This window comes from Hipposideros armiger, unplaced genomic scaffold (assembly GCF_001890085.2).
Source record: "Hipposideros armiger isolate ML-2016 unplaced genomic scaffold, ASM189008v1 scaffold_53, whole genome shotgun sequence".
NCBI lineage: Eukaryota > Metazoa > Chordata > Mammalia > Chiroptera > Hipposideridae > Hipposideros > Hipposideros armiger.
In genome coordinates this window covers 482,016-507,726 of record NW_017731403.1, presented here as the reverse complement: position 1 = coordinate 507,726, position 25,711 = coordinate 482,016, and the positions used below count along the sequence as shown (strand labels likewise).

The 25,711-nt window shown below is 40.6% G+C and overlaps 1 protein-coding gene across 5 annotated transcripts in view; it reads right to left on the bottom strand.

The window, feature by feature from the left end:
- Window positions 1-2,293: 2,293 nt before the first annotated feature.
- Window positions 2,294-25,711, bottom strand: part of KDR (kinase insert domain receptor) — a 46,215-nt gene continuing 22,797 nt past the window's right edge. For 3 of the 5 annotated variants that reach the window (XM_019640866.1, XM_019640868.1, XM_019640867.1), the window contains exons 16-30: window positions 25,114-25,220; window positions 24,551-24,686; window positions 24,092-24,196; window positions 22,334-22,447; window positions 21,668-21,756; window positions 20,910-21,063; window positions 18,907-19,004; window positions 16,533-16,655; window positions 16,268-16,379; window positions 15,893-15,992; window positions 15,386-15,491; window positions 14,149-14,300; window positions 9,058-9,157; window positions 8,468-8,553; window positions 2,294-6,687 (exon numbers count right to left, since the gene is read on the bottom strand). In XM_019640866.1, the coding sequence (XP_019496411.1) occupies window positions 6,465-6,687; window positions 8,468-8,553; window positions 9,058-9,157; window positions 14,149-14,300; window positions 15,386-15,491; window positions 15,893-15,992; window positions 16,268-16,379; window positions 16,533-16,655; window positions 18,907-19,004; window positions 20,910-21,063; window positions 21,668-21,756; window positions 22,334-22,447; window positions 24,092-24,196; window positions 24,551-24,686; window positions 25,114-25,220 (1,805 nt within the window). In that variant the 3' untranslated portion in view covers window positions 2,294-6,464. The other 2 variants (XM_019640869.1, XM_019640870.1) reach the window with 2 other exon arrangements.

The window sequence follows — 25,711 nt, the reverse complement described above, 5'->3', positions numbered from 1 at the left end:
TGAACTATGCACTCCTCATCTATTATCTCCGATTTAATGAGATAATATATGAGAAGTGCATAGTTCAATGCCTGGCATATGGTAGATGATCACCGGTGGTTCTCTGCCCTTCAAACTGCTCAGGTCTGAGTGACTGCAGAGCTACCTGAAATGTCTTATCACCATGAAGTAGATAAACCTAATGAAAGTTAAATCCATAATGTATATTTATCTAACAACTTTATTATGTCTTGATTAAAGTTGCTCTAATATATGTCATCCAAAATTAATACTCATTAGTACTTACTTTAAGTGAAAATAATTAACTAATTCTGTAAGATCTGACCCAGGAATGGTTTCTGGCTTGACATCCTCTTGTCTTGTTCCTCAGTCAAAGAAGCAATAAGCTCTCCTCGAGTACAAAAGACTGTAAGAATGTAAGCTGGGCAGAACGCTGAAATTCACTGATGAATAAGGTGATAAGAAAAGAATGAGGATGTTTTTCTCTCTGTATGACCGGCCCTCAAGGCAATTTGCCAACCATATTAGACAGGGGACAGGGAAAGGCACAGCAGCATATCATGATTTATCCATGATGATTGAACTAAAAGAAAATTCATTTCTATTGACTTCAAGTACAAGCTGTTTAAAAGATTCTCAAGGTGATTTAGTCAGGAACATACTTTGATTTGTGAAACAGTTGTATTTATGAAATGTTGCATGTTGCCTGATAATATTTTTAAATGACCAAGGAGAAGTCATTATATAAACTAATCCCTACTGAAAAACTCCTAGTAAAACTAATGACAATGATGAAATTTATTCTTTCTGTACTTTGGATTTGCATCCACTGGAAAAGTTTAAAATGTGGAACAATAGTATAAAGGACACAAAATGTTACTTATGACAAAACTCAAGATTACTTCTGTGTTGCCACACCATGCCTGCCAATATGGAATTCTTTGGGAGCATTGTCAGAATCTCATCTGGCTGTACAAGGGAAATGCAAATTTTGCAACATGAGGCAAACCAGACAAAAAGAAGCCTAATTTCCTCCACCTTCTGTAAAATGGCTTTTTACCTGGTTGTTCCCAGGAGCATCCTGGCTCTAAATTTAGGTTAAGTCCCCCCATGGTGGAATCTATGTATTACAATACCCAGCAGCGTTCTTGAACTTAGATCTTTATTCAAGAATAACCAAATAAAAAATAAGCCAATAATGAGAACTATGCTTAGTTTGTTCCGGTGAGTCCATACAGATACTTAGAGAATTGTGAAATAAGATTGGAGTTCCTTCTCTCGATGGTTCTGTTGATAACCCTTAACCCGTGCAGCAAAGGAAATAGTTTTGACCACTGCCTGGTAAGGTGCCTGGCATAGTAAATGCCTAACACACTCTTGTGAAAGCCATCAGTGAGTATCGCTCTATGCATCCTACTCTGGTTTGCCACCTGGTCTACACTGTGAAGCCTACATCTTGCTTTAGGGTCCCTATTAATTAACTGTCTTAATATTAGTAAATTTTTAAAAAGAGTATCTGGCACATTGTAAGCATTTTATAAGTACAGTTAAATATAAACAAACAAAGAAAACATAACTCGTTTGAAGTTTTGTATTAAGAGCTGAATCTTTGGTACTTAGTTTCTGTGGAAGGCCTTGCTTTTTCTCAATACATGCTGCAGGATATTGTCCGCCAATTTTCTTGTTAACCTGGGGAATGAATGTGAGATGGTTTTGGTCATCATGTATCTAGCTTGAATTCTCTACTTTGCATCTGGGTTTTCATTTCCATTTATGTTCTCTCTGTGGCAATGAATGGAATGTTTTCAATCCCCTTTGTCAGGATAAGTCATTTCATCTTAAAGCGATCACCCACGCAGCATAGCGCCAGGCTCTCATGAAACCTCTCCTGGTAACAGTAGCTCAGAGGGCTCTTGATGAGTCATTCCATGCCCCGTATCCTGTGAGCTGCACATGGGCTCAGAGTCAGAGAGTTGAGAGTACCTTTAACACCAAAGAACTTAATCCAACTTTGCTGAATTTATTACCCCAAAATGTTACTTCTTGAAGAAGGAAGAGGACAAACACAACAAAGCATGGATCAAAACTGGAGCAAAGTCCTGTTTCCTTATTCCGTGACATTTTTCTATGGCAATGTATCTAAAAGTTTAGAGCATTAATTAAAGCATGAGGGTACAGTGTCACCAGTGATGAGTAAGTACACCAATTATAAGTTAAAGGTTCTAAAGTACTTGGAATAAACAACAGGTAAAGCTAAAATTAAAACAAAAACAAAAAAAAACACTAAACCACATATTTCCATTCTTTTATTTTTAAACAAAAAAAATTGTGAAGTTACTGAATTTTATGTTGTTTTACAGGTGTCAAGAAGTTGTGTAAAGGTCATGTGTTGTAAAGAACATAAAATCTAAGGTACAATTAGAGGTCTTGTCACTAACATCTACTCAATATCAATCACAGTTTACTGTAACACTTGTCTTATCAGTAGTCTTCCTCAGAATATGTTTTTCTTAACTCAGAGTCCTTATCTCTGAGTCAGACCTCTGCTGGGGCTGGTATGTTCTATGACTTTAGCTCCTGAGCTTCAGGTCAACTTTGCTGTTAAATTTCTCTGCAGGTTGCTCCTCCCAGATTTCTCTATTTGTCTCCATTCAAAACCAGAGAAAATGACTTTAACTTTTTAATTTCTTTATCACCTAAGTGTATTCGGTAACTTTTCCCCCAAAACATTGGACTTAAAATTGCTTTCATAAAGACTGCCCAGATGTTCACTTAGGTCTAAGCCCTTACATGGAACAGATTCATTTAGAAATTGCAATTTTATAAAAATGATTAGTACCTCCTTTGAGCTGTGCTCCCTGCCTTCCCAGGAAAGCGTGGACATGGCATGACTGCTGCCACTAGGGAAAAGGGCGTGCAAATGTGGAAAGATGTGTATGAAAAGTGAACTCTCTCAAAGGCTTTCGGGGTTTTTTTTTGGGGGGGGGTTGCCTACATTTTATCATCTTGGTGATAAATAGCTGAGTGAGAGGTAGAAAGACATGCCAGGAGAGACAGGAAAACTGGGCTAACTACAAAGTTGTGGGGTTTGAGATTTTCACTGTTCTTCTTTCCTTTCATTGAAGAGGACAAAGGAATGTGTGGTAATAGGAAAACCTAGTCCGGGGTAATGAACATAAAGCTCCTACAACTCATCTTTCCTGTGGACATGACTGAAGAGAAAGCCTGGTTGGATGGGGCGGGGGGCGGGGGGGGGCAGGGCTGTATGTGCAGAGGAATAGGACAGGAGAAAGAAACAGAAGGTGAAGGGACAGAGGAGTTTGAGATGAGGGAATAAACAAACTAAGTAAAAGGAGAGAAGGAGGGAGGGCAGGAGGCAAGGGGAGACAGCATGACCTCACCTACAGCACAACAAATGCCTCCAATGAAAGCTTTGAAAATCAGACCATGCAGGCAACATTTTAAAAAGCCCCTGAGTTCTCTTCAATACAGGGGCAAATGAGGAGAGAAAAGGGGCTAAGAACAAGGGGCGTGGAAAACAGAAGAGGCGGGAGGGGAGGGCCGAACCTCACCTCCTAATCACTCTGCCTGAGGTGCTGAAAGCATTTCTCTATAAAGTGTGAAGTTTCAACTGAATCCAAATTCCTGGCATTGGAAACAGTGCCAGGGGCTGCTTACCAGAAACATAATCTTTTTCCTAAAACGAAGAAAATTATGAGAAAATTTTCCCTGAGGTCTTCTCCATCTTGAATAACCTAGGCTCTCCTTGCATTTATTTACCAGACAAGAGTGTAATAACAGGAAAGGGGCCAGGCCTGACCTGTAGTTGAACAGCATCCGTCAGAAAACCCTAATGCATGAATCCCGCCAAAGGCCTAATCTGTAAATGCTATCACCAGGAACCACACACGCCCAGAGCCACCCTCTTCTCCACCATAAAATTGTACAGAAGGTCTCAGCGAGATGATAGCACTTGAAAAATGATAGAATATATATTTTCCCAAACATGAGAAACAGAGGTATATGTAATAAGCGGTGAGGCCACGATCGGCAGCTGCTTGAAGGAAACAAAGCGAGACCCCGACCTCACTCCATATACAAAAATAAATCCCAAATGGATTTAAATGTAATAAGATAGAAAAGAATAAAATTTAGAATTTTGGATTATTTTAGAACTGGGAAGATCTTCCTCGGTAAGATTTAAAAACCTAGAAGCCATTAAAAAAAGGATAGGCTATTTGATTACATAAACATTTCAAAATCTTATATAAAAAACTACCACTAAGAGCAGTGCCACTCATTTGTGCCAATGACTTGTTAGATAATGCCACTCGCTGAAGTCAGGCAAAAGGAATCATTGAAAATGGCATCCTTAGATCTGATGTTCTGACACTGTAAGTATATAGCAAAACATTATATGGAAAACTGTCAGTATGCCCCATGCTTCCCTGCACTGCCCAAGTCTGGCCAACTGTCTCAGGGTCTCTCACCCTCTGATTTTTACGGCTGGCTATTCTAACAGGCACGGGGTTCACTGGAGGGTCACAAATACTGTTAGAATACTTATCGGGTATCTCTCAGTCCATGATGTAGTACAGAATTGTACATGTGAAATCTATGTAACTTGACTAACCATTGTCACCCCAATAAACTTTAATTAAAAAAAACAAAAAGAATCTCAAAAGTGCTTGGAGTGTAATGCGAGTGCGTGTGTGTGAATTATCTGTGTCATGAAGAAGGGGAGGGAGAGAAGCAATTATACCTCAAGCCAGAAGTATTTACCCTCAAAATAGCTATGTTAGTATTATACCATTGTATTTTTTTACTAAGAATACATTTATTGGTTTATCAAGTATATAAACATTTTATGAAAAGATCCTTTATAAGAAGAGCAAGGGAACAAGTAAAAATTAGAAACAACCACATGGAAATTATGTTGGATTCCTCCTTGTCCATTTTAGAAATGATAGGTACAGTAATGCAACTTTGCAAGGGGATTCCTTCAAGTTTTTCAAGTTTTTTTTAATAAAATGGTATCAATTGCTGAAAGCATTATGACCTTTGTTATGCTACATAATACTGATCCAAAATGTGAATAATATGAAGTTCATTATATATAATATAAGATTTTAATATATTACATTTGTTTCTACATAAACAGACTATAAATATGTGCCATAGCATGTTTTATAGTCATGGTTCTCAGCATCTCACACTATGGTACCAAACGAAAAATACATTTTGTTTTTTTTTAGAAAGGAAAGAACAAGGGCAGAAACCAGTAGAAATAGCTTTACATGTTAAAAGTCTACATAATACAATACATGTTGTTATAACTTTGGCTATAAAATAATTTCGAAGTCTGACTAATAATTATTCAGAGAGTGAACAAACCAAATCAGCTTTCGCTAGGGCGTAGAGGCCAAATTACTAAAATACTGACTAGTTGGGAGTGAATGGGAAGGAGAAGGCATGGGGAGGGGAGAAGGAACAAAATACTAAAATCCTTCCTGAAGACTCGACACCACAGCTTGACACTGAACCTGCTGCGTTCAGGCTCAGACATATCGCATCGTGACAGATATGTGGGTATTCATCCAGAAGAAACCAGAAGCTGGTGTATACAGTCAGAACTCTTCAACACGACAGGGAGCCTCTGTCTGAATGTCCGTTCTTTGTAGTGTCTGAATAAAGGATCAGCCTGGGAGACCAGAAGCCAGAACTGCATCATTTCCTTCCTGGGGCTTGGCCAGGAGACACGTAAGAGTCCGGAAGGAACTCTCATTAGGAGTCGGAAACAGCACAAGGAACTCTCCTTTAGCCCAACTGGGAAGAGCACGCAACCTTCTAAAACCAGTAACCTCGTCTGAAGCCTTTATATGTCGTCGCAGACCCCATGCCCACCTCCACCGGAGCCAACACAACGCATTTGCAGGCTCCAGTCTGCTCTCAAAGCGAGCCAACATCTTCCTTTCTGTCAGTCCAAACCTCACACATAAGACTTGGCTCAGGACCCACATCCTAAACAAAGCTTCTTAGATGGACTCAGCCCTAAAGGTCTTTCCCAACTTCAACACCTAAAGCACTTCCATCGCCTGGTTTGTCTTCCAGTTTTACAGAGGTGTCGACTCCCAGGTAATGCTACTTCTCGGAGGACGAAGCCACCTCTTGAACTTCTTTTGTTAAAACTTGTGGGGAGACCCACAGGAGGGGGTATCATACATGTTTTTTTCGCATGAATGAAAACACTGGGAGAAGACAAAAACACATTCTTGGGTCACAAGCATCTTGTCAGGAAATGCCTAGGGGACTAGCTCCCTGCAGTCCGAGGTTCGTTTTTGTTTTTTTTTTTTGAAATGAAAATCAAATGTGGCTACTTCCTGGTGGTGGAAAGAACAACACTTGAAAATCTGAGCAGCACCTCTCACATGATTTCCAGGAATGGGGGATGTGGGTGCCTCCTTTTAAACAGGAGAAGAGCTCAGTGTGGTCCCAGAGTCAGGCTGGAGAACCTGGGCTGCACTGCCAGCTTGTGGGCCAGTTTCCATCAGCTTTAAAAGTTCTGCCTCCTCACTGGAGTACACAGTGGTGTCCGTGTCATCGGAGTGATACCCGGACTGGTAGCCACTGGTCTGGTTTGAGCCTTCAGATGCCACGGACTCCTTGCTTTTGCTGGGCATCAGTCCACTGTGGAAGAAATGGCAATCAAGTGAGGTGGTGGAGAGGAGGCAGTTCTTTTCTTGTTGCCTTAACCCCATTCCCAGCCCCATGCTGGCTATAACTTCCCTGGAAACAACAGTCCCTATCTCTCTCCTCTCTCCCACTTGTTAATCAACATATCAGGTTTACTCAGACAATGCCTATGTTCAGGTACGAGCATGAATTAGTGGTCTCAGATAAGTCCTCTTATTCAGGTCCAGGTCTGTCAGGTCTGAGATGACGTGAAAGGCCGTTCTCCTGAGTTATGCAAAGGTTCCTACCAATGGAACGTTTTTATGGTCTTGCAGATGGACAAGTTTGTATACAGTGATAGAAGTCAAAGGGGTTCTTTCACGATCTGAAAGGAAATGGGGATGTTCTGAAAGTCCACTGGTGCTTTCCCCACGCTGTCAACTAGGGGATCATAAGGCATGTTATGGTGTTAATACAGTTCTCGAGCAACATTGACATTTAATAAGTTGAAGTGCATGTGCAATCGAGCCAGACATGTCAAAAACTGCTTTTTACTCATCAAAACCACATTCTTTGGAAGGACTGAGGACCGGGATCACTCAGCAGCAAGCAGAGAATGTTCTCAGTGGTGTGGATTCATGACCGATGGTAATCATGTCAAAGCTTAGCCATGTAGGCTGCATTGATCTAAAACTTTAGGACTTACATGCTCTCAAGCCATTCTGAGATGTGGGGTTTTTTTTTCCCCCCTTAAGAAGTGTTTTACTAAATTATTCATGTTAAACACTGCAAAAAAGGATTTTATTAACTCTGTTCTCGTATATGATTTAAAAGTTATTTCAAATAACTAGAAATGCAGTATTTCTTTCAACCCAACCCCAATAAAACAAGTTTAGTGTCACAAGCAATGGCACAGTACCTGGTACACAGTTATTGCTGAAAAAAGCATATTTTGAATCAATAAATGAAACATATGACTGACTCTCACAATTTATTACCATGGGTTTAAGGCAAACAGTAAATTCGCACAATGGCACATTTTAATATTTTTTTTCAACATGAGCATCACTCAATAACCTAGGGGTGTTCCCATTTTATAGAACAGATTATAAGTAGATCAAAATCTCTATTCTTACTGAGAGTGAACCCACTAGCAAATAAATAACTACTGTGTATCCTGAATTATCTTAATAATAGGATATTCTTGTAAGTACAGATTTTCATTTATTTTTTAAGCTAAAAGCAGCTATATCTACTCAGAACAACTCTGGAACCACCTAGAGGAAATTATATTCAAAATCAAATTTAGTATTTTCCCCACAATTAAGTACTTAACTCAGTCAATAAAACTTAAATATCTTAAACAAATAGATATTGGCTTATTTATATATCCTACATCTTAAGGACGGATGCACCATTTACGTACAATTTTGAAAATTCTTCAGAGTCCACAAAAATTTTAATCTTCTCAATAATTTTAGAGATCACAGCCAATGAATGACCTCTATGTTATTTAGCCAGTATCATACAAACTACCTACCTTAATAAATATGCTCAGAAATTCCCTAGTATTCATAATTCTCATAAAAACTGACCAAGTCTTCTAATTTCAGATTTCTTTTTAGACATGCCACTTAATTTGTTTGATTCATTTCAGTTCTTTAGTTAGGTTGATGCAAATTTGTCAAATCAACAAAAACACAAAAAGCGAAAACTCTGCACCTACATTGAATGTCCTAAATTCCTTCCAAAAATTCCTCTTTTGATTTGTCTTTTCTATTTGGCTAAGCCTTACCTAAAAGATGGAGCTAATTTGGTTCTGTCTTCCAAGGTTTTCAGCTCTTCTGACGCAAGGACCATACCGCTGTCGGTCTGGTTGTCCTTTTTAAGAGACAATGAGATGGCACAGTTGATAAGTGTGTACACTGACCAACTACTTATTTAAACCGATTTCTTAACCCATCTATCAGACAACACATTTCAATGTTCTGCAGAGGGAGGTAAAGGTGTCATAGCCAGAAACTGCAAGCTGCAAGAGGAAGCAACTGCTTCCTAGAAATAGACCCAGGCCAGGAAGAAGAGAGGAATTTACGAAGAAGAAGCTGAGAAGCCCATTTCCATCCCTCTCTTCACAATGATACTACTTACAGTTGAGCAGAATTGGGCATGATGCAAGATTATCTTGAACCTTGGACCAGGGGCTTTACTTATGGACAAATCAAGGGGGCCCAATAAATTCCATTTCAATAATAACCCCATGACACAGACCCTCAAGGAAAGCCTGATAATGAGGCTCCAAGATTCTAATGCTTAGGCTAATATTTATATAACTAATGTTTCATCCTTTGTATTATTTCTAAGCCTATTTTTAAAAGATGTACTTACATCTGGGATTACTTTTACTTCTGGTTCTTGCATTGGGATATCTTCAAATGTTTTTACACTCACAGGCCGGCTTTTTCGCTTACTGTTCTGCAGATACTGACTGCAAGAGAACAAATATTTATATTTTAGTGGTGGTATATTTGGCTGCAGATACCACAAGTGATACCTAAGTTCATTATCTTTCAACCACAAGTTTAATAGCAACCTTCAAAACATCCTTTGGAAAAAGAAAAACAAAACAAAAATCTTTCTCTGCTAGCACACATCGAAGGCTTAATTTCCTGTGAAAGTCCATTTAAAAGTATAATATAACTGAGGGGCCTAGATGATCCCCTGTTCCTTTGAATCATACTTCTGAGGTCTAGAGCCTGGACTAAAGACAACAACAGCAAACTAAGTGATCAACTGCCTTCTGTTTGGCTTCCTGATTGTGTGCAATTCCTCCATTGAGTTCTCAATATATTACTGAGTGTCTCACATCTTTTTGGCCATCTCCAAGGAAAGTTTTTCTAGATAATGCCCAAAGAGTGACCATTCAATGAAAGATGGTCAGAGGACATACCTGCAGCTCTCACTGAAGCTCACTATAGGATACCGAACCCAGTAGGATCTGAAGACACCCTCCTCTGTCTACATGTAACAGAGGCTTAGTATGTACATAGGAAAGGGGGCTGTGCCACACTACTTCCTGTTCTCAGCCCACAGAGTTGCTGGTCTTAGGGGAGGGCAGTGGTACAAGAGTCACAAGATACTCTGTTTCAAAATCCACCAGTGACAGCACAACCTTGGGAAAGTCATAAATATTTCTATGCCTCTGTTGCCCCATCTTTAAACTGCACTGGCACTGGCTTTCCCTCCCTCCCTCAGACGGATGAATGAGGTGATAAATGGTGGGTGGTAAGTGTTCTAAGAATGATGCTTTATCAATCAACGCTTGTTTTCCTCCTTTGAATTCTAAAGGGTGCCCGTTTCCTTCAGGAGCCCAAAAAATAGGACTTGTCAGGCAACACATCACTGCTCCCTGGGCATGCGCCTGCCCCGCCCTGTGGCTTTTGAGTCTGAGTGATCTGGGTAAAATCCCCCACTGCCTAAGTGGAGAGAAGGGAAGTCCTTTGCACAGGGAGGGACAGCACATTCACTTTCTTCTTATCCTAGTGTACTTCCCACCATAGGCAGCCCTCTGCACGTGTTAGCTATGCCTTGTGTTTTCTGTAGCCAAGTGGAATGAGAACACACTTGGGCCAAAGGAGAAGAATGGAAACCGAGTCTCCCTCCCTTACTCCAGGAGGCTGGTTCCTCTCCCTACAGAGAGGAGAGAATGAGGTTTACCAGTGACTCAGAAAACTCCACAAGAAAGAGGACACGATAGACTTGGAAGGAGAAAAGCCCACTTCTCCTAAGTCCAGTCCCTAAAAGTGGCGGCTACTGAAAACTACTGGTAGCGGGGTCAATCATTCATTCACTCACTCATTCAGGAGTCCCTTATTGAGAATCTCCCATGTGCCAGGCACTGTGCTAAATGCTCGTCAGTCATTCATTATCTTGTGGCATCTTCACAAATACTAACTCTCTAGGGGTGGATATTATTATCCCAACTTCAGAGGAGGAACTGAGGCATAGAAAGGTTAAGGAACTTGTCCAAAATCACATAACTGGAATATTTGGATTATTATTTTAAGGGCAATGAACAATCACTGAAGGATTTTAACCATGAGATTGACCAGGTCAGACATGCCTTTTACAAAGGTGACTGGGTTGAGGAGGGTAAAACCAGAGGCAGTAAGACCAATGAGGGGGCAAGTCCACTTCTCTGAGAGAAAGAAGGGTGGCCTGACTATAGAAAGGTGATGCTCACAGGGTATAGAGAAGCAGGCAGATTCCAGAGGTATCTGGGATATAGAATCAACTAGAGGTGGTGAGCTTGGGCAATAATGTGGCTGCCTTAACAAGGAGAGCTCCTCGACTTCTGAGCTCAACAACTTCAAGAATTGCATGGCCCTTCACAGTTAAAAAACCACTTTCATGGATATTGTTACATCTGTCCCTCACAAAATTACAAAATGGCTTCTTAAAAAATTTCCCATTTGGAGATGAGGAAGCTAAGGCTTAGTGAAGAAATGACTAGAACTGAAACTCAAACTTTGGTCTCAGACACTAAAGCTAATGGGGGGAGGGGGTGGGAGTTGTTTTCTTTTGTTTGTTTGTTTAACGTTACTCCACATGGACTCCCTTGGAGAAGCATCAGGAAGGAAACGGAAGAAGGGGGCAGTGGACATGATTGTTCAAGTTTTTGTTAAGCACCTAGTATATGCACAACGCAGTTCTCTCCCATGTGTGCACTAACTGTGTGGTGGCAGGGGTGGGGAGAGGGGGTATATGGGGTGTGAGATAGACAAAAGGTGAGGAAAGGACAGTTTTACTTCAAGTTGTCTAATATCAGAGCCAAATTCAGGAACATCTAGCCAGCAAGCTGTCCCAGGCATCGATCTACAAGGAGCATTTAGTCATTACTAACAATTGGCTAAAATGAAGAAAACGGTATGTGCTGTGACCTTTCTTGGAGAGAGAATTGAAATGAAATCTTTGATAAGCTGCTTGGAGTGGGAGGGGAAACCCCCAGAGGAAATGATGCAGCAACCACAGATGGCCCCCAAACTACCTTCAGAGAAAAATGAGTGCAATTAATATGTGTTTTCTTGCTGGAAGCATACAAATTTGGGGCCAGAGCTGATCCGCAGGGAACATGAGAGACAAAGCTAAGTCTAGACACTGGTGGTCCTTCCTCCTCACCCGTCCCCCACCCACTTCTCAGCCTCTCTCGAAATGAATGCTGAACACATATTTTTTTAACCAGGCAAAAAATCATGAGTCTGGCTCCCACAGTGATGTCTCTGTCCAGCTCTATTTATACTGCAATGGGATTGAAAATTATAAGGGAGAAGCAAGTGAGAAAGACTCGTTGGCTTTTCTACTTGACTGGAAATGTGGAAGAGGAAAAAACAAGTCTGCTGAGAGGTACCCCAGTCTCATCTCTTTCTCCCCAGGGAAGCAGAACCACAGAGAGCATCAAAATGAAGTGTGCTGTGTGCAGGTGCCTCCATTCTGCCTTTCTTTTGAACCCTGATGATTAAAATGTGACTGTGGAGTCTTATTTTTATAAAAGGGGGAAAGGTGGAGGGGGTTGGGAGGCGATGCAGACAAAAGATTCCAATTTCTATTTTATTTTTCAAATTATGGCTGGATAAAAGAGAAACTGGACTGGAAAGGCCAATTCAAAAAATCACAGACAGAAAATAGAAGCCAGGCCTGTGTTCGAAGTGTGGTGTCACATTTGTCCACACTTCTGGGGATAAATGTTAGCAGCCCTGTCTTAAATCCAGCACTGCATTTGGCACATCTATTACACAAGCATGACTTCATCGACTCTTAACACCATGTGCAAAGCGCCCAAGCGAGCCAAAGTGCTGCTGACTTGGGTCCTCATTCCACCTGGTCACAGAAAACCCAAGGAATAGAGTTCATGATCAAATGGCTTTCTGATAAAGGAGAAGGCAATAGTGTTACGGGAATAATTACCACATCAGAAAGCCAGCCGAACTTGAACAGGACTTTTTTAACGTGGGAGTGGAACTGTACAGGCTTTCATTTCATTACTCTTTCTCTCTGAGGGCCCCTTCTTGGTGTGGGGAAAAAAAACAGCACTGAGATGTCAGAGGAACTGGATTCATACTGGGATGTAATTTTAAGCAGCTCACGTAAGAGCTATCATTTTTAAGTGCTCCCCAAGTGCCAGGTACTTAGAAAGGCATGATACTAGTAATTCTCAAAACAATCATTTTCCAACAACACCAGTGACCTCGCTTGGGTCTCAGTGAAGATCAGCTCCAGGTCACACAGCTGCTAAGAGGCTGACTTGGGAGACCAAGCCACTTCTGTGTGACTCAAAATCTGGGTCTTGAATCACAATAGTGTATTCCCCCAGGTAATTACTCTGAGTCTCATGTTCAACATCTACATCCAAAAAAAGATAACAGTCTCTTCCTTGCCTAATACTGAGAGTTCTCACGTGGGCAAAATCTGATAATATAAGGGAAAGTTCTTTTAAAAATGCCTAAAGTTCTTGACACAAAAGGAATGGCAGTTCACTTGTTGGCCTTCCAACCACTCTGAGCTTTCTTCTCTCTCAGAGCAGAATTCCTGCTGCCCTGTGTGACTCTGTGGACCAAACTGTCCAGGGTGCCTCCTCACCTGCTACCTGGCAACCTGCCCAAGTGCTGGAGCTCCATGCCCCTCCCTGCAGCCACAGCACACTCAAGAGGGCAGCCTGGGCTCACACTGTCGGAGGGTCCAGTTACAGGAGGAAAACACCCAACGGGGTGGGAAAAGAAACAAAGCAAAAGGAAGCAGTTCCGGGCTTAGTAAATGGCAATCTTAATATCATACTGTAGAAAACCATATCAACTCTTTCCTTATGCACAGGTGCTGGGAGAGAGAAAAAAGAGAGCTGCCTTCAGAATCCCTTTACAACTCAGGAAGGGACTGCAGTGCATGTGTTTTAAATAAGCCCAGAAGTCCCATTATGCAAATAAAATGCTCAAAATCAGACTTGGGTGGGGCTTTGGAAGATGTGCTGTCCAGTCTAATTCAGGGCACATCCCATGGCATACTGTATCCTAGCCCCAGAGGCGTAAGTGTGTTGTCATATATGCACAGAACTCTTCCTTCCTGAATCTTTCCTAAGCCATTCAATTCACATTAATAAAAGAGTACATGGGGATAATTTAAATGCAGATGTCTTTGTAAAATTGGTCTCTTTTTCTGGAGATTAACAAACTGTGGCATTCCAGCTATTTGCAGCTGCAGGGCTGAGTATTCTGAAAGGAAGAGCTATGGCAGCAATGTGGGCTACAGATGGGAGGAAACACACCTACCCCGGCCCTCTTCAAGGAGCATTTCCCTTTATATTAGTCTCAGGGCTCCGGTTAAATGTGGAAGTGGGATGCTGCAGTTTTATAATGTGTCTTCCTTCCACTCCGCTCCCCAAGATGACCTTGAGGCCCCGCGCAAGTGGATGTTGGCCATATACAGTACCTGATTCCTGCTGTGTTGTCATAATGGAATTTGGGGTCACACACTTCCTCTTCCTCTATACAGGAAACAGGTGAGGTAGGCAGAGAGAGTCCAGAATCCTCTTCCATGCTCAAAGTCTCTGATATCGGAAGAACAATGTAGTCTTTTCCATCCTGAAACAATAAACACAGAGTGCTATTGTTATGACTTCAGTCCTTCAAGGGCCTTTCCATGAAAAACAAAAGCCACGGGGGCTTCTTGGTTATGGGGTATGTTGCCTTTATATCTGAATGCAACACTTTAAGACAACATTAAAAATGGCTTGTCCAAACCAAAAGGGCACTTGAAAGGTATGTGTACGTGAAACTATATTGAAGGAGTTCATGAATAACACGATGGGGAAGGGGACACACAGCACTGTGGCTACAGCAAAGATGAAGTAGGCTATGGTCACAGGTGCAGCAGCAGAACACACAGAGCTCCACCAGGCAAGTCTTTTAAGGGATGCACTATCCAATTTTAGGCGCTACATTTCAAGGCAATGGGAAAACTGATGACGGTTGAGAGAAAAGCAATAATGTGCAGGAAAATGGATCTTCTAAAAAAGGGTTGCACGATTTAACACCATTTCATCAAAAGAAAGAAATAAAGGGCAGTATGATGCCTTTACATGTTAGGAAGGTTTATGATAAAAACATATTTGACCCATTGTCCCCCAGCTGTTCAAAAGAAAAGCAGGAGGAAATTGGCTTCCACTCACTGTAGTAAGAGGTATTGACTGGAGATTAAATAACTTTCTCGTAGTAAATGCTAAAATCTAAAATGGAAGTTAAGGTGGCCTGATATTTACAAAAAACAAAACAAACAAACAAAAAGCCATCTATTTTACAGGGTTCAGATGCGTTTTTGTTTGCAGGATGTATTAAAAATTCCTTGAAATTCCATCATTGTTGATATTTTGTGGATCAACTAGCTTAATGTTGTTATTTTTACTTTAGAAGAGCATCTGAAGACTTAACAAAAAGATACATTGGTAGGAATAGAGTGGTCTGCTCCCAGGTTATGAATTAGGATCTCGTCTATCTAAAAGGGTAATTACAACTTTTAGAAAATCATTACTGCTAAGATCTGGAAGAAAATGGCTCCTTATTCAATGGCTGAGAGGATAGCATGGTGACCATGAGAAGATCTAGGCAGTAGAGGAGCCCTTGATATCTAGGTACTCTTTGTAGAAGCTTCTTGGATGGAGGTCACACACCTGCTGAGCATTAGCTTGTAACAGATTTCCCAAATGTTCCACCAACTCTGAAAACGTGGGTCTCTGATTGGGCTCCCCATGCCAGCAGTCAAGCATGGTCTGGTACCTAGAGAAGCAAAACACTGATGTCATTAACACCTTCTTTCCTCCTGATCCAATGCTGAAAATAAGCACTTGAACGAGTACACATTTACAAAGAGTCTACCATGAGCCAAAATGCTAAAAAGGGATACATAAGGCACTTAATGTTCCTCTACACTTGGAGCATCAAGTGTGTACAGAAAAGGAAACTGTAAATCAACATGTAATGAAAACAAACTGGTTGGTATAGATAAAATGCTATTATTTCAAGAAGAAGAGATGACTGTGCTTGACATTATCAAGGAAGGACTGCAAGGAAGAAGGACATAAACGGAGCCACAAAGGTGTATATAATGCCAAGTCTTCCAGGCAGGGAGAATCTTGTGAGCAAAGAGAGAGACTACAAAAATATTTTTAAAGTCTTACATTTCTGGTGTGGTATAATCAGGGGCTCTCATTCTAGTTCCTTCTTTCAATCGCCTACAAAACTCCTCATCAATCTTTACTCCAGGATATGGAGAAGCACCTAGATTAAAAACAGGACTGGGATGTTATTTGACTTCATTTTCTCTTATAAAGCCCCAGATGAGCCTGATTCTTGAACATCCTCATCACCTATAGATCTTTTCTTTATTTGTCTATTTTTTAATTTTTTTAATTATTTTATTTTACAATCCTAAGCTTCCAAAAAAGTTTCCCCCAGTAAAGGTCTACTACAAGAGAGGAAAAGGTATATGGAGGCCACTGACTTTTATCATTCTATTGAAGGTCTGGGTGGAGGGGCCAAGAGAAGTGACTTACCTAAAGAAAATATTTCCCAGAGCAAGACACCAAAGGACCACACATCGCTCTGAATTGTGTACACTCTGTCAAAAATTGTTTCTGGGGCCATCCATTTCAAAGGGAGGCGTGCCTAAAAGGGTAGGAGACAAGGAATCAGAACCCAGCTTAGCAAATATCTAAAGAAAAACACTTCCTTTGCTCCTGAACACAGGTCCTGAAGCTTGCTAAGAGGTGCTTGAATTCTGTAGCTTAATAGATCACTGGGTTCATCTTTGAAACTTACATCTCCTTTTCTCACATAATCTGGGTCTTTATAAATATCCCGGGCCAAGCCAAAGTCACAGATTTTAACCACGTTCTTCTCCGACAAAAGGATATTTCGTGCTGCCAGGTCCCTGTGGATACACTGCAAAAAGAATCATGTGTGCATTAGGTCTCAGCACAGCTGATCTTTTCTACATCTGTTGTGACTTCATGCTTTAAAAAAAACAAAAACCCACATCAGAAAACCAACTGATTAACAAGCACTGGGTTAATATCTTTTATCAACACTTGAGGAAAAAGTCTGAGTTTTGTTGAGACACACATCTGCTTATTCCATAAACAGTCCCAGACTTTGGAGTTAAATAATTAAGTTATAGTATGATGAGGGAGTCATAAATAGACTTCTCTTGGACACAATTAAGAATGTGTTTCTGGTCACATCCACACATCCCTTTTGCCTGGCTCCATATACGGTTAAAACATGTTATTCTACGGGAGGCCCCAGAATGGGACTTATTTTGAATGAATGCACGGAAATCAGAAACAAGGGGCTTTCACTGGTTTGGTGCCCTTTGTTGGTTTCCCCATTCCATATGTAACTAAAGCTGGACTGGCTCTAATAAACAATTCCCCACGGGGCTCATCCTGTTTTCAAAGTATAGACTTATCATAAAGGTCTATTAAAGCAAGTTCAGCTTCTCACTAGTTCTCTAGAGTCTCTGGTGCACTAAAAAGGAAAACCAATTTTCCTTGGCTTTCCTTCTATTCTTTTCTGCTCCCCAGTTTCTCCCTTGTCTATACTCCCCAACTTTATACCACTAAGCAGGCTTTACTCCACCTGGTACACTTGTGAGAGAATCAGAGTCTCAGGAACGTTGAGAAATGAATGGAAGGTTTAGATGAGAAGTCAATTCTTACATCAGTGTAGAAGTGACCACATGAGCCAAGCATTACTGACCACCCTGCACCTCGCATCTTGTAGCACTTTCCTCTGAATGAGGCATATTCAAAAGTACGTTACCTAGCATGAATGAACAAGACAGGAGATTCCAAAATACAGACAGCCCGTCCTACTTTCTTCCCAACCTAAGAGCTTCCATTTTTAGCCCAACAACGCAGGTGGTATTCAATAAATCAGCTGGGAGATGCAAGGGAAGTTAAAGAATCTCCCCTCCCCATTCCCTTCCCAGTCACTGAAAGGAACCCTGATGAAACGGCATGGACTTAATAAAATAATTTTTAAAAATCAAAATCTCCAAGAGGGGCAAAGGGCCTTTCTCTTTGGGAAAATCCTGTAAGACTTTATTTCTCTCCCTTGCCCATGGGAGAAAAAAGACAAGAGCCCCTGGCAAAAACATCTGAGATCCTAAAGCTCTGAAAGCTATGATGAGTTTTAAACTTCAGGAAAAAAAACTGGGTTAGGGACTTCACCCTAATTTAGAAAGCAAAACAAACAAACAAACAAGCAAACAAACAAAAAATACTTTAAATCTTTCTTCCCCCAGTAAGTTGCTGCAAATGCATTTTGTTAACTGATAATTGTTCTTGAAACTAAATCTCAATTTTTCTTGTTTAATGTCAAACCATCAATTTTATCCTTTCCAGAGGGGTGAGACTTCAACCAACCTTGCTCCCTCTGTGGTGTTTACAGCCTTTGGAATATTTGTAACTTGTCACGTCCGCACCTCAGCCTTTGTTTGGCCTACTTTTCTAATTTTAGCTGCTTTAATTGCTCTCATCCAAAGCCTGTCCTTCCTGCTTTCTAATTATACTACTAACAAATACTTCTTGATGAATGTAAAATAAATTAAAAATAGATTCTCTCACACCAAGATATCTTCAAGGCTTGGTCCCTTACCTCTTCCAGGTTATTACTCAAATGTCACATTCTTATAAAGCCTTCCGTGCATGTGCACTTTTTTTAAAAACTGAAAATTGATGCACACAAACATAAGAGCATATGCATGCACAAGCGTACCACTCCTATGTGCTCTATAATCCTTTTCTGCTTTCTTTCCCCATAGCTCTTACTCCCATCTAACCTACTACGTATTTCACTTATTGATAGTATTTACTGTTTGCTCTACCCACCAGAATATAAACTCCATGAAGCTGGAGAGTTTTGCCTGTTTGTTCACACAGTATCCTTAGTGCTTAGAAGGCTGCCTGCTCTTGGTAAATGCTCAATAAGGATTTATCAAATGAATTCATTTCATGAAGTGCTTAAACTCCCTTCATTAACAGAAATGGGTCTCCCCAACAGAGCTCTTCTAATAGCTCCAGAGTGGTGAATGAAGTACAGTCCTCAAAAAACACTAGTGCCTGGCACTGGACAACTTACTTCCAAATCTGTGATCTGAAGAGATACATTATTTCCCCTTGAGCTGTCTTACCTTCCGTGATGCCAAAAACTCCATGCCCTTAGCCACTTGGAAGCTGTAACAGATGAGATGCTCCAAGGTCAGGAAGTTCTTGTAGAGATCTTCAGAAACTGTCAGAAGATGCAGGAGGACCAAGATCAGTTATTTTCACTATTTGTTTCTAAGAGCATTCTTTATTTTAAAATGTGGGGGTTACATTTCAGGAAATAGAAGCATATAGAAAATGCCTCTATCTTCTACAAGTTTGCTGAATACCAGTATTATTAGAATTCATTATATCCATTAGCAAAAATATTGGTTTTTCCATTTCAGCCAAACTGAATGAGCAAATGCAGGAGGCAGAATGGAGGTAAGATTTAACGGGGTGAAAGACAACTTTTTCAGACTTGTTATTTTAAGCTGTTGTTGGTTTTTGTTTTTGTTTTTTTCATTTACCCAGAGGGGTAAACAATAGTTTTATATGAAGAGCTCTAAAAATAAAACAACAATATTCAGGGTCATTGATTCTTTTCTCTCCAGGCTTTATCCTGGGACAAAGGCCAAAGGTCAAACTATAATCTATGGATAATTAACGGATAACTAAAAATACTAGAAATATATTTACTTCTCTCACTTTCAAGCTGAGAAAGTCCTGTAAACACATGAAATCTGGCCTGTGAGGATGCTTTTTTCCTTCGAAAATACAAATGAGAGATGACCCAAACATCAAGAGAAAGATGAATTTACGTAAACTGGTACTATTTACTTTCATTCAACTGATACAAATAAACACTAAGACATTAATGGGTGTTTCAACATGATCTCTTAACTTTAGTTGGGTAAGATATGGCTTCTTTCCTGGAGACAAATACCAAAGTAAATGAAAATTCAATTGTGATAACCTTGTAAGTATTAAAACGGCTTCCAACAGTTTTCTCAATGACTTTTTCTGCTTAGGGGTAGAAGGCTAACAGTGAACAATTAGTGAAACCCCTTCAATGTCCAAATGAAGAAATGGAGGCACAATTCTAGGCCAACACTCTTTCTATTCCAATTTACTACCTCCATCCTTTGTGTGTTCAGCTCACTGGCTGCCATTTTGTGAGAGAGAAGAATGGAGCAGAAATGGCTCCATCAGTGTGGGTCCAATTACATGAGGTTTAGACAACCTCCCCATGCTCTTTTAGACCACATTCCAGACTCACACTGCCTGCTGGACTTCTAAGGGAAAGAAGTCAGATTTCAGCACTATCTATGGCCTCATGTCAAGGGAAACAGAAGCGAGTTTTCCTCCACTATTTCATGATTAGATTCTTCTAAACTCATGTCTCAAGAGGAGCCAGACGTCAGGAAGCCCCACGTCTACATCCACGGAGCTCCCTCTGCTCCTTTGGAGGGAAGCAGATCTATAGTGTATACTGGACCTAGAAGACGTTAGACTGGAAATGCAGCTCCACTCATAAAGGCCCTAAAATATCATTGGTAGCATAACTGGATAAAGAAAAGTGTATTTACCAAGACTCTTCTGAGGAAGTATGGCTGGAAGGAAGACTTAGGGATGGGGGAGAAACAACAGATGGCCCCTCTACTGCCTCGGAGAAGGTTGGGCACTATTAACTGAAAGACTCCTGGTGTGCTGGTGAAGTACGCAATGCTTAGGCGATGGGGAGGCTGACCAGCCACCAGAGCGTCTTTTGCCCTTCCGGAACACAGTGCTGAGCCTCTCCTGATAATAAATGCTCAACCAGTATTTTAAGAGCTTTGGTTTGATAGTTGCTGACTATTTAGCTCTCTCCCCAGGTACCAAGATTTCTCAGGCTAGCCAGGCTTTGTCTTACTGCTTAACCCGCTGCTTCTTTAGAGCTTTCACACTTCACCTTTGGGGAGACTCAATAGAGGAAGTTTAGAAATTCAGGTTTCTTTCAAATATTAGGTAGCGTTAGGCTTTTCCTGTGGCAGAATTCTTTGTAACACCCTGTCACCTTGTCTGTTTCTGCAAGAGCATGTGTGAAGTGCAGAAGAAGCAATGGTGGTACCTTCCTCCTCCTCGACATCACTGAGGGATTTCTCCTCAACAAATCCAGAACTGGCTGAGCTCTGGCTACTGGTGATACTGTCCAAGCGGCGTTTAGGATCCATGGCGATTTCCCCAACGTATTCTTTCCCCTGACGGAATCGTGCCCCTTTGGTCTATGAGGAAACGCGTGAAAAACAAACTCCTTCAATACAAAAGGAATGTTTAAAATATAGTAAACTTTGGAAATGATTGTAACTATTGAAAGGTAGACATGAAGGACATCAATGTCAAGATCAGGCAGTCTCTGGGCTGAAATTTTGGGCAAGTGTTCTACATAATAGGTTTTCTTCCATAAAGCCTAGCTCCTTCTTTAGCCTAAAGAGATAAATGCCTTGCTTCAAGTTTCACACAGACACACTTTCAACATTTGGGTGTTCTATACAGAGGGGTTTATATTCCAAAGGGCCAAATATAACTAATGGAGAGAGAGAATAATCCAGGACTTTCCTTCTCTTCGTTCTTCCCTTAATCACCCCTACCTTCTTCTCTTTTCAGGCACCATCTATGATGGTTCAGTAGATTAAAGTCACAAAAATAAAACATGAGAAGCATATATCCCCCAGAAGGTTAAAGAGGACATTATGACAGCCAAGAGGTAATGTGAGAAGATTCCTCACGAGTTCTTCACAGAATTTTCATGAAAAAAATTAACCTGTACTGCTTTGAGTTTTCCTCCATTTTACAATGTAGCCAGAGTTCAGTTAGGCAATAGCATACCTTGTAGGGGACAAATTCATTTCTCTTGCTCCTTAAGTAAGTTGATAGGTTTCCAAACTTGCAGAATTCCACGATCACCATAAGTGGACCTGCAGACAGCGCATGTCAAGAAAGGAAATTGTGTCTTCCCTCATGTCTCTCACTAAGTGTTAAATATATTTTTAAACCAGAAAATATCAAAGAAGAGGCTACAACCTTTCCTTGGGGACAGGATCATAGAAATCTGCTGGTCACCATCCCCTTACATTGTAGCTTTTCTTTTTCCAAAAGGCAATTACACAAGACTCACAAAATTTAAAAAGAAAACCCGCCCAGATGCTTTTCAACACAATCACTGAAGATGACTCCATTTCAGGGGGGATCTATTATTAAGGTCTTCTGCTTTCAAGTTTTCTAAGAAGTTTACTTTTCTCATCTGAACACCTATTATACAAGTAGCAAACTGTATTATAACAATGTGACATTTTTTCAATTCACAGGAAGTTCTAAAATTAATTTATAGTGCCCATTTAACCTCCATGAAATACAATTATATCTAAGAATACTTATAACTAAGTATCTTAAGTTAAGGAAATCAAGGCCATGGCAGTTGAGTGGTTTCCCTCAAATACCAGCAGAGAAGCATATGCCCAAATCAGGCACCCAGAACCATCCACAGATACTCACCCCCTGGCTTGGTACAGGCACCTAGAAGGTTGACCACATTGAGATGGTGGCCAATATGGATGAGGATCTTGAGTTCGGACATGAGGGCTCGGTGTTCACTGTGTGTTGCTCCTTCTACAAATACAGGGAAAAGAGGGAAATCATAAATGTGGGCATTACCTTAGGAAGATTGACGCATCTATGCAACTTACTCTCCAGGGACAATACAACTGTAGCCTAATTTACAGACTAGGTGCATTCCCCTAAAAGTCAAGTACAAATCATTTTCTAATTCTAAACCAAATTCTTAGTTTAAGTGCACCCAGAATGTTTGGTATTTAAAGAAATCCATTGTGAAGTCTTTTGCAAAGTGGAGAATGCATCTGCAAATGGAATCATGCCCAGATTTTCTTCTTTTACAAAATTGGATTTTCATGTATCAAGTTTACTATATTTCTTAGGGCCTGATTATTTCAGTCCTTCCTCATAAGGAAGCAACACCATGTATTAAATATCCTCATGCATTAGAAGCTATGCTGAAGTTCCCGCCAATCTGTGCCGAGCAGGAAACTTAACAAGGGCCAGCTGGCAAGGCCAGTTGGCACACGAAGCTGATGAGGCTAAGGCTCTGAGTTTGATCCAGTATCGACCAGTACATTTCCCTATAATCCAGACACAGTCCACACCTTCAGATCCTGATGAGCCAGATCAGGGATGGACAAACTTTCGAGACAGAAGAGCCAATCCTGTCCCTCACAACAATTTAAAAATTATTCTAGAGCCATAATGAAATGATCATTATGTGAATAATATCCTTTAAAAATTGTATAAATGAAACTATGATAGTTTTATTTTCATTTTCAATTTTACTTCAGAGCCACATGTACGTACCCAAACAGCCGCATGTGGCTCACAAGCCTCAGTTTGCTGACCCCTGAGCCAGATCAAAATTACATATCCGCTTTGCCACAAGGGAGAATAGGCAAAAGGACAGAGATGGATTTGAAATGCACAAGACCTATTGGCAAAAGGTAGGTAGCATCGTCTCCTTCAATGAAAGCACATCACAATTGGAGTAAAGAGCTCTACATGCACCACCTCCCCAAATTATCGGGTTGTTGGAAAAGTCATGACGTATTTTTTCTGTTTTTCACTGCAAAAATGCATCATGACTCTTCCGATAACCCAATAAAATGGCAAAACCAGAATTCCATTACTATTAAGATTAACAATTGGTTATAAAGCTTTTAATTTTTTTAAATATCACCCAAAAAATCTTTTTTTCCTAGCACAAACATTCTTATTTTGCATAGTATTTTTCATATGTGAAATCTTTTATATATACTCTAAGTCTAGGGAACATGCTGTTTTTGTACTCTGCTGTTTTGACTTATTACATCAAATTTCTTTTCATATTCCTGGATGGTCTAAAATTATCTTACAAATGCACCATAATATGCTGAAAAACAACGTTGATATAACCAATATTTTTTTCTTTACCTATAGCCAGGCCACTAAGTACAGTTGTACAAATTGTGCCCTGCACAAGGACCCCCCAGGGCAAGGTGGGAAAGTAGGAATGGGGGTGCTGAAACCCACCCCCAACTTTGCCTGTCTGTGCACCTTCGCATGAGGCTATAAAAAAGGAACAGTTTTCCAATTTGCACAAAGGTATATAGGCTGACTGCATGCTTAGATAGTAGTATACAAGCCTTCATCATGTTTAAAGACTCAATGGAACAGATAAAGGGATATATCACCATATAATTTTGCTTTTACCTTTCAACATTTTGACGGCCACTGTCTTGCAGGTTGCTGTCTTGTCGATTCCAAAGGCATCTGCTTCAATCACTTGGCCAAAGGCACCACGGCCAAGAGGCTTACCTACAGTCAACAAGGACAGCAGCAACAAAATAGACTTGGATTACTACACCACCAAAGGGATGTGTAGAGATTCCAGGTATGTAGGGTGACCATACATCCCTGTTTAACATGAACAGTACAGTTTACTCCCTTGGCCCAGTTTAATTATTTAATATCTCCCCTTTCACTCTCCATGGTTATAAGGGATCCGACATCTAAGTGACTAAAAAAGATGATTTCTCAAATTCAAGAGATGGAGTGAATATTGCTCATCCAGAATTCAACATTTGAATAGACTAGATTTTTCCCCATCCTCAAGGAAAAAGAGATGACCTGGTACACCCAGTATCAAATTACTATCACTTGAAAACACACCTAGTTTCAGCCGGTCTCTGGGGAATTCCCATTTGCTGGCATCGTAAGGCAGGCGTTCACAGTGTTCATCCAAGGGGAGTTCATCTGGGTCCATGACAATGGACAAGTAGCCTGTCTTCAGCTCCCCTCCATTGGCCTGGAAGGCATTACTCCTTTAAATCACACACACTCTGTTGTTTGGCTATTGTTTTGTGTACTTGTTATTGTTTTGATGGCTGCCCCATTCCTGATGTCTCATTTCCAAATAAAACTCATGGACTTTGACAGTAGTCCTATTATAAGCCTGTTTCCAGTGTCCCCTCAACTCCCACATGAGCTCAGAATTAAGCTCTTAAATCTTAATTACACTAGGCAGTCTAAATCCTTTTCTCCTCTAGCAACTTCTATCAATTAAAGCCTAGTGATCCAGCCAAAAGAAAGTGGGCAAGAATGTTATTGTATTGAAATAAACTGTGCCCATTGAGCCAATAATAATGGGAAGAAACAATTCAAACAGCCCCAGTCAGCTTTCATTAATCATGAAAACCAATGTGCATGAGATAGAAGAGAAATTATTTTGTTACCCGCTTAACAGTCCGTAGAACGATGACAAGAAGTAGCCAGAAGAACATGGCAATCACAGCAGTGCCGACCAGGATAATGACTTCCAAGTTTGTCTTTTCCTGGGCACCTGGAAAGACACAATGGAGTGAGCATGAACAGTTGGAAACGTATACCTTTTGATATAAGATGACAAAGTTTAACACTAAAGCAAGATCTCAAACTTATCAACACGGAAAACTCCTAAACAATAATAGTCACAAACTTCTGACTTGGATGGAGTCTGTAATAGTCTTAATGGATAATTTCAAGTTTGCAAAATGTTGCTCATGAAAACTTCCAATGATGAAATCTTAAAATAATTAAGTGCAGAAATATTAATGTCTTCTAAGACAAGCATAGTAAGTGTTTGGAGGAAGAGCCGACTTTGATGGAAAGAAAACAGATCATGTTCTATACAGAAGAAAAGTATTGGGCCGGCCGAATGGCGCAATGGTTAAGAACTGGCTTGGGATGCCAGAGGGCACCGGTTAGGATCCCACATATGAGGGCCAGTGACACTGCCCTCCACAGCTAAGATGCTGAACAAAAGCTCAACCTGGAGCTGGGCTGCCGTGAGTC